This window comes from Cololabis saira, chromosome 4 (assembly GCF_033807715.1).
Source record: "Cololabis saira isolate AMF1-May2022 chromosome 4, fColSai1.1, whole genome shotgun sequence".
Taxonomy (NCBI): Eukaryota; Metazoa; Chordata; class Actinopteri; order Beloniformes; family Belonidae; genus Cololabis; species Cololabis saira.
In genome coordinates, this window is record NC_084590.1 from 13,095,887 (window position 1) to 13,105,803 (window position 9,917).

At 41.0% G+C, this 9,917-nt stretch overlaps 1 protein-coding gene across 1 annotated transcript; it reads right to left on the reverse strand.

Annotated features, from left to right (window-relative positions):
• Positions 1-228: 228 nt before the first annotated feature.
• ly6d (lymphocyte antigen 6 family member D) lies at positions 229-1,188 on the reverse strand. The gene is made up of 3 exons (XM_061720218.1): positions 1,060-1,188; positions 788-892; positions 229-671 (listed from the first exon to the last, which is right to left on the reverse strand). The coding sequence occupies exons 1-3, from the start codon at positions 1,112-1,114 to the stop codon at positions 586-588; spliced, it is 246 nt and encodes an 81-aa protein (XP_061576202.1). The 5' UTR covers positions 1,115-1,188; the 3' UTR covers positions 229-585.
• Between the last annotated feature and the right edge of the window lie 8,729 nt (positions 1,189-9,917).

A 9,917-nucleotide genomic window follows, 5' to 3' on the forward strand; every position in this document is an offset into this window, starting at 1 on the left:
ACCAGTCGCAGCATGTTCAATCACCTGCTTGCTTTTTGAATTAACACACTTTAAAGGCTTACCTTGTGTCAAATAGAGGGGTCGCAGGTCGAGAGCCACGGCAGTTTTGATACTGTAAACACATTCAGATAGACCACTTTATTGCTACTATATACTACCAGCTTCTGTTATCAGTCCAAAACTGGTACGAGTAAACAGTTTGCCACTGAAATCAAAGGAAGAGATGAATTCAGTTTTTCTCTCATTTTTTATTTAATGAGTTTTGTACACATGACTACAGGAGTCCAGCACTGCACGAGAGTGGTGACAGACAGTGACCCATATACCAGCATGCTCTTGCAGTGACCCATTAAGTGACATCAGGAACAGATTAAGAGTGTGTGCCCTGCTTTTAGCTCCCAGCGTGTTTTGCAGTTTAAGAAATGATATTGCAATCAAACGTAAAAATCAAAAACAAGACTGCCATGTTACATTTTAACATGCAAACAAATCATCTCGCCAAACATCCAATTGATCCAAAAAAACTAACATTTTTGTGTGATTTTTGATTTTGAAAGAGAAAGTCATGAAGAGCTGATTAATGCATCATTTGTAGCACAGATCTTCTTTGCAGCAGGTTGTGAAGTAGTCTTCAGCACAGAAAACCTCACAAGTCCGGGACAGTGTCTCATCTGTTGGAAAATCAAATGCAATAGTGTCTCGTCACTGAGTGCGGCTTTGCCTACATGCGTTCGGCTACATGATGAACATAAGAGCAGGAGAATGCAGCAGAGCAAGTTGTACTTACGGTGCACAGAGGTCCTACAGTAGTGGGCAGAATCGTCACACTGTGTCTCCTTCTTGCAGATGGTGTCATTCTCATCTTCACAGGTGTAGCATCTGAGTGTGAGCACTTAAAAAGAAGAACAGTCCTTCAAAACTCACCATCTTACCACAGTATTGTGGGATTATTCATGTTTGCACTGAGAATCCCAGATTATTTAAAACATCTGTTGGACCTCATTTAGTCCTTTGCTATAAAAAAATGCAAATGCTGAATGAAAACAAGCGTTGGCTCACCCTGAGTGCTACACAGCAGCAGGAGCAGCAGCAGCGGCAGCAGCAGAACCTTCATGTTGGGAGATGGTTCAGATCCTTTCTGGACAAACCTGCTGCTCAGTGACTTTTATACCAGTTCTGTGCCACATACCTAACGAGAACTAAGTCATGCATTTCCTGGTGACAGATATTCCAGTTCAGTGACTTTCTTTCATGTTCTTTGGAAGGATTAAATGCTGTCAAGCAACAATGATGTTGATCAGCCTTGAACTTCTGAGATTTGCTCCAGGATAAAAGTTTATGTCAGACGACATTGTGACAAAGCGATGTCACATTTTACAACTAGTCCGTCTGCATTTTTCTACTTTACATTTCTAGGGTTTAGACTGATTTCGCTGAGGCACAAAAAACAAAGCAGACTTAAATCTCTCCAACGTGGCAACAGGAACACTTTCGCAGGTTTAGTTATTTTTGTCTGTCCTACAGTACGCCTTTTTGTCATAAAGCTATAAAAATACAATGCTCTGTTGTTGTGTTATCTCTATTTTTTATCAATACCACAGCCCTTTGGCTGTATTTGGCTATAAAATACAATCATAATATATTATTTTAGTTACTGTAATTCTACATACTGCAAAATTACATAAAAACAAATCTGATTGCAAACTTGGTAAACAGTATGATATGATATGAATTTATGCCTGAAAGCAACACCATTTATGGGACACCACTGGGAAAAACATCTTAATCTTTAACAATTTAATAGTTGGAAAAGACACTGAACTAAAATCTTTCTTCACATTTTGATTCATAAGTATAGAACATACATTAAAAAAAAAACTAATTCCATACAACATAGATTTATGTAAGTTTTTTTCTTCATAATATAAATAGCTGGATACTGAGTAACATTGTGACACTTTCTGTAAAGTTGTTTTCTATGTCAGTCGGATGAGAATGGATTTATCTGAACCAAGAAGCTACACCTGGTTTTTTAGTCTGCCCCCATCAAGGAAGTGGGAAGGTAGCAGTTCAAATACAGTTGTGTGAAAAAGTGTTTGCCCCCATCCTGATTTCTTTTTTTTTTGCATGTTTGTCGCACTTAAATAAATCCCCCCCCCCCCCCCCCCCGTTAAAACATAAATTATCTGAGGTTTATCACATCTTAATAATAATATCTTATATCTTAATAATGAAAACCTTCATTTAAAAACTGCATTTTGTGTTTACTTGTGTTATCTTTGTAAAGGGGACCTATTATGGCATTTAATGTCCATTTTAAACAGGCCATGATGTCTTAAAAACAAGCTTTTGATTGTTTTTTCTATATAAATTAGAAATTCAGCCTCTGAGCCATGTCTTTATCTTTACTGTTTTTAACCTCATTATCTATGCAGGATTCTGAGTGGGCGGGGATATGATAATGAGGCTCTGTGCTGATTGGCTGCCTGACGCGATACACCGCTACGAAAAAATGGCGGAAGCTCCGGCCGGCGGAGTTAAGCCTGAATTACGGTTCTGCGTTAAATCGACGCAGACCCTACGCCGTAGGCTCTGCGTTGGTGTAACGCGGAACCATAAATCAGCCTTTACACCGTGTCCTAACTGCATGCGATGCGAGCGAGCATCAGCGACAAAATCAATTCCATTGCTTTATTTTCTATTGGACTGTCCTAACTGGCCGCAGCGGCGCAGCGTTGCGCAGCGCGCCGTTTTGAGCTGAACATTTGTCGGACGCCCTGCTTCTATTTTCTTCCTGTCGCTCGCGTTGAAAGCCGGTTGAAAGCGCTGTAGGAAACGGTCACGGATGGGGAACGGCTGATCCGGGACTATTTCTGACTTCATCACTCTCCGTGCCACTGATTGGTCGGGGGGCCGTCAGTTTGAATCAGGAAGCGGGAGTCGACTCGCGGCTCGCGGCTCGCGGCTCGCGGCGATTTTATTATAAAGCACAAAACGTCTGTTTGGTGATCCAACTCTGAGGTGCAGATGTTCATAAACCTGGTGGCTGAGGAGAGAATTAAAAAAGGGATGTAGACGGGCTGTTTTACTCTCAGCCGCTCGCGGCTCCAGCTGATTTCTGATCAGCGCCGACATGAACAAAGCGGTTGCGCAATCGAGTACTTCACAGCAGCTTCACCACAACCTGCCCACTTCTCCCCTGGCTGTGGAAAAACAAACGGGGACAAAACGGGTAGAGGCGTGACGAGCCGAGCCGGGCTGAGTAAGTACTAGTGGAAAAGTGCCATTAGTCTCATCGCAGGAACATTAACTGCGTTTTTCATAGTAGGTCCCCTTTAAGTGCGACAAACATGCAAAAAAATAAGAAATCAGGAAGGGGGCAAACACTTTTTCACACAACTGTATAGGGATGCCCCGATACCATTTTTTTCACACCGAGTACGAGTATTTTAATTTGTGTACTCACCGATACCGAGTACCGAACCGATACTTCTACCACAAAAATAACTAGGCTAAAAATGCAATGAAAAATGCAATAAATTGGAAGACAGGCTTTATTTGCAACAGAAATTCAATTTTAAACAAAACTCAGCTGGCCGGTCTTTCCTCCGCGCTTCATGCCCCTTTTGCACTAGTCCCGCTTCACCTCGGTTCTACCCGCCACGGCCCCGTTTTGCGCTTTTGCACTAGGGCTGAGACGGGTAGAGCCGCTCCAAGCCGATACTATTTCTGTAACCATTCTAGCGAGGTTCTATCCGGGCTGAGCCGGGACTATTTCTGACGTCACCACCCTCCGCGCCACTGATTGGTCGGGGGGCGGGGCCGTCATCACCCTCCGCGCCACTGATTGGTCGGGGGGCGGGGCCGTCATCACCCTCCGTGCCACTGATTGATCGGGGGGCCGTCAGACGTTTGAATCAGGGAGTCAGCGCGAGCGCGAGCGCGACTCGCGGCGATTTTATTATAAAGCGCAAAACGTCTGTTTGGTGATCCAACTCTGAGGTGCAGATGTTCATAAACCTGGTGGCTGAGGAGAGAATTAAAAAAGGGATGTAGACGGGCTGTTTTACTCTCAGCCGCTCGCGGCTCCAGCTGATTTCTGATCAGCGCCGACATGAACAAAGCGGTTGCGCAATCGAGTACGTCACAGCAGCTTCACCCCAACCCCCCCACTTCTCCCCTGGCTGTGGAAAAACAAACCGGGACAAAACGGGTAGAGGCGTGACGAGCCGAGTCGGGCTGAGTAAGTACTAGTGGAAAAACGCCATTAGTCTCATCGCAGGAACATTAACTGAGCATGTGCGGTGCTTCACCTGAAGCCGTCCATGTGAAACAACATATCATCAAATAGAATTTAAAAAACAGGCTAAATGAAATGATGTTACACACTCTTGTACAGTAGGTGGCGGTATGCACCTTAAAGTTGGTTGCGATCCGCCAATAAAACAGAGAAGAAGAAGAACATAAACAATCCCATTGTTACATTCCGGTTAGCCACTAGGCGGCTAAGCTTAGCATGGTGATGAGAAGAGAGTGGTGCCCGTGGATGAGACTGGCAGGGCCGTTTCAGGCAAGATAGCAACAATTAATGCAAGCAGGATGTCAGCAGTGTGGACATATTTCAAAATAACGGACAACGACAGAAGCGGGTCATCGGCGCTGCCAATCTCACTCACGCGTATCACTCTCTTCTCATCACCATGCTATGCCCGATACCGATACCAGTATCGATACCGATACCAGTATCGGTATCGGGGCATCCCTACAACTGTAGCTGGAAGCTCTAGCGCAGGCTGCAAGCTGAAGGATGCCATTGGCTGTTACCTCTTGCAGCAACCAGAGCAGCCAGGTCATCCAATTGCTTTGAGGTTTCCCAACTGGACCTTCAGCAAACAGCTAATTTTTTTTTTTTTTCTTTATTTTTTTTTACCTTGTCTGCACACATATTATTGATTGATACCATGACGGTAGAAACCAAAAGTGTATATATGTGCATTATTACTATATGTAATATATACATATATATACGCACACATATGCGTACACATACATAAATATACACATACAAACCCAGTGTTTTTTTTTTTTTTTTTTTTTTTTTTTTGGGGGGGGAGGGGGTGGGGGGGGGTGACGACATCCACTGCCAATCCAGGAAGCAGGAACACACGGAGACACACGTCAAGCACTGGAAATCTGCAACAAAAAACCACAAACAAAGCACGAAACCGGCACGGAGCCATCCAAAACACGAACAGCAATCGACCTAAATCTTGAGATCTGATCGCAGTCTGAGCTAAGCTATCGCTACCGCTACCTAAACCCAAAAACTAGAGAGCCAGCATGCAGGTGAACAAGCCAGTGTGTATGTCTATGTGTGTGTGTGTGTATGTATATGATCATGCATGTGTGTGTGTGTGTGTGCGTGTGTGTGTGTGTGTGTGTGTGTGTGTGTGTGTGTGTGTGTGTGTGTGTGTGTGTGTGCAAACAGCTAATTGATTGTTCTCCCCCACAGTGACCACTTAGGTGAGCAAAGTTGCACTTTTTTGTTTGAGTTCTGCCAGTGTTTGGATTTCCCAGCCACAGAATGTCTGTCCATTTCTTTTTTACAGTCAATGCTTTGAACACAAAAGTAGATTATATCTTATATTCTTGGATTTTTCTCTATAATATTTTGTAAAATAAATCCCAGCTGCATCTTTTTTTAAAATGTTTATCCAACAACAGCCACATGAAAAAACAAAATATAATCAATTAAATTCTTCCAATATGATGTGAAGGAGCACCTATTTCTTAAACGTGTATTAAGCTTATTGTCCTGAACAACAATGAGGGAGAAAATCCTGTCAAACAGGTTTTTTTTACAGCAGGTGCTGTAATTTCTATTTGAAGATGCTTGTCAGGGGATGTTAACAGCCCGGGGGGAACTGCATTAAAGACAGAATTCCTTTGGAAAACACTGACACGGCACAGCACCATCAGTAGGACTGTAAGAGTTAAGTTCCCTTCATTTAAAAGACTTATGTGCCACAATATCCTCAAAAAAGTGTCAAGAGTGCACTAACACAATCTACAAGGGATCATACTCAAGTTACTCTTTCATTATTATTTATGAAAACTCAAGTTATCGTGTAAAAGGGACATTTAACACAAAGCCAGCACAGGTATCTGGTGTCAAACTGTAAGTGAAACACTTCAGGGGGAAAGATACCGATCTTCAGAGTCATGCTGAGGAGACAGCTGTTGCAATCATGAACCTGATTTACAGTTTTACATTCACTTTACACTCGTCAACACGTTTGTTGGTATGTTAGGTCTTTAGTATTTTTATTTTATGCATTTTAATTTTCCATTGCAAAAGCACTATTTCAGCTTAAAGTTATTAGCGACAATGATCCCTGAAATCAATTGAAACTGACAAATGTAATAATAAATATCAATTTACTGAACATTGACTTATAATAATCACTATTCAAAAGCAACGTCTGATTTTCATCAGTCAATTTCCAGTAAAATATTTATTACCACTTTGTTCTGGGTCTCTGGAAAGCGCCTAGAGACAACTTCTGTTGTAATAGATGCTATATAAATAAAATTTAATTGAATTTAATTGAATGGGTCGGTTTCAAAGGATCTAGGAAAAAACAAGAGAGGAGACCGCACACTTTTAGTCCCCAGTACAGATTTATTTAGCACATCAAACGTTTGATGTGCTGAATAAATAGGCACTGGGGAGCAAAAGTGTGTGGTCTCCTATGCTTTGTGACCAGCACCTGTTGAGCTATTGGATGTGCGCAACCTATTTTACCCTCGGTTTCAAAGGATGTCAGTGACCGTTGTGGGTTTCTCTTTCTCCTGCTGAACATGTAGACCGTGAACTGCAACAACAAACGAAATTCAATTCAAGTATACAGGACTGTCTCAGAAAATTTGAATATCGTGGATTCATTACAAATCAACTGGAATATTGCAAGCCTTTTATTATTTTAATATTGCTGATCATGGCTTACAGCTTAAGAAAACTCAAATATCCTATCTCAAAAAATTTTAATATTCTGGGAATCTTAATCTTAAACTGTAAGCCATGATCAGCAATATTAAAATAATAAAAGGCTTGCAATATTTCAGTTGATTTTTAATGAATCCAGAATGTATGACATTATTGTTTTTTTTAATTGCATTACAGAAAATAAAGAACTTTATCACAATATTCTAATTTTCTGAGACAGTCCTTTATTCATATAGCGTCCCCGAGCATTACTGTATTACACACGTGTACAAAGTTGTGAGCAACGACGTGTCGTGTTCTGCATGTCACCCTGAAGCACATCTGTGTCTTCGCGTTCCTCTGTACATGATCAAATTAGTGATTACCAACTCGGTTTTTGAAGAGATACATTGTTGTTGTTGTTGTTTTAAGGTTTAGTTTGCAATATCCATGGTGACAGATCAAACCTCAGCATGTTGAACTTACGCCGAAGCTGCTGATCATTTAAATTTGCTCACAAGTCGACAAACTCGAGGCGTTTAATTCTTACAGTAAGAGCCAGTGTAACAAAAACTTTACTGTAAGCTATCAGTCGCTCTGTACAGCTGTAACAAACTATCGGTCAACTGCTTTTCACCTGATTCTTATTTTTATTTTAATAGTGTTAGTATAGTGTGTTTGATAGTGGTTAGCCGCTTGTTTTGACAAATATTTATACATCAAATATTTATACGTATTCATTCACTATTTCTAAACAAATTGTTCAATATAATAGCTGTCATTCAGGAATTGTCTGCTGAACCTGAGGAGTATGAACCTGTTTTACATCCTCTTTCACATTCTTACTGATACATCGATGACGTGTCAGCTTTATGTTGGAAGTGCAGCAGGTTGTTGCGATCTGCACCATCAGTCGTGTATCACCTTGAAATCTTCAACATAAAGATTTGGAGATGATTCCCAGGCCGTGTGTGTGTGTGTGTGTGTGTGTGTGTGTGTGTGTGTGTGTGTGTGTGTGTGTGTGTGTGTGTGTGTGTGTGTGTGTGTGTGTGTGTGTGTGTACTCTTGCATCTAAACTGAATGTGGAGACACTTTTCTTCTTGATTTGTGACCTTCCTCATAGTTGGGTTTGTGCGTTTGCAGCGTGTGCTTGCTGTGTAGTCCTGAGAAGCGTGAAGGGATGTGTGTTGTTGCGAGCTGCTGACAGGTGAGCTCCTGACAGGGCTGAGTAATTAGACTTGATGACAACCACAGCGGCAGACGGACTCAATCCTGCAGGAGACCAGAGACACACAAGTGAATTCTCTGTATTAACAATCATATTTGTTATTCACTGGTCTATTTATGACTGGTCTATTTCCATAAATAAAAGATGGTCTTCTTCGTGCAACTCAATGTCCAGACTATGGTACCGCTGTGTGAGTGTTTTGTTCTTGTTTATAAGTTCCAAAATTTGTATTCTTGTCACTCCCTGCAGCTGTGAGACTACACAACCAGCACTGCTCACAGTAGACCACATACACAACAACCTGACAATAAATGTACATACTGGAAAATAATGTGCAATATCATTCACTGCAACGTGAAATTATGTAAATATCCGTCTGTATCTTATTTTATATACCAGTATTTTATTATTATTATTATTATTATTATTGTATATAGGCTACCAGTACTGTTTATAGTGTATCATACTCGGATATTATTATTGTATTTTTATTATTTCTATTGTTGCCTCTGTTTTGCACTATCCCCTTTGCTGCTGTACACTGCGAATGTCCCCGGCTGTGGGACTAATAAAGGAAATATCTTATCTTATCTTATCTTATTTCTGTTTAATCATTGTTAGCTTAGTCCCCACCTTAGCTCACTGACTTTCTGTTTTGTTTCGTAAAGCTTTGTATGTTTAGTTTTGAACAGCAGCGTTTTGTGTGTTTACTTTCGCTTTGGAGTCATGTGTCATGCCAGGTTTTACTTGCTGACAGGCACCTTTGTTTCTCTTGGTCAGAGACAGGTGTTTCTGGGTCTTGGCTGGTTCTTTCTTTGTCCCTGTCCGTGTTTCTGGTGGATATCTGCTCGGTGGAGCCGTGTTCTAGCATTGTTTTTGGTTTGTTTAGTAAATAATTAAAGCTTGTCTCTGGCCTTGAGGCCCCCTTGCTTTCAGGGCCTACACCACCTACTACACCATTCCTGACACCACTATATTATAACTATGATTTGATGCATCTTTCTAAAGTAGGGCTGGTGTAGCATTAGAAACATGACTAAAGCTAAACCGTCATATTTTGGAAGCAGTAACATTGTAAACATTAAAAACATCCACAGTATCCTGCGCAGGGATGTTGGACGTCAGTCAAGAATTGGGATTGCTGAGGAAAAATAAACAATGACCTCACATTAAATTGTTAGGGACTTTATTCTATCATTGCAAGTTTACAAAATAGAAAGTGAGACACACAAACACTAAATGGAGGATAAGGGGTCTCTGAAGGAATGAACTCTGAAGGAGTTTGAACTTAGATAAGATCGAGCAAATACAGTGGCGCCGATCCCTTTCAAACCTCAAAAACAGTAAAATCTTCAAATTTATTCTAAAACAAAACAATAGTAAAATGGGGAAAAACCAACACTTTCAGCTCTCAGGATTTTTCTCTGTCAACACTTCATGCAGCCTTGAACCTGACAGTCAGAACAGAAATTTGGAAATTCGGAAAATGAACAATATTTTGATACAAAAACACTGCACAGCTTGAATTTTAGGAAAAGTGATTCACAAACAAAATATCACTTGTGCAGACTTTTTACACGGCATACACTCACATTTTTACAATGTGTAAAAAGTACAATCATTGCTCTTTCTGATCGTTAAAAATGCTTGGTTCAAGCCACATTCACATTCCACCATAGCAAGTAGATGAGGGTGTCAACGATT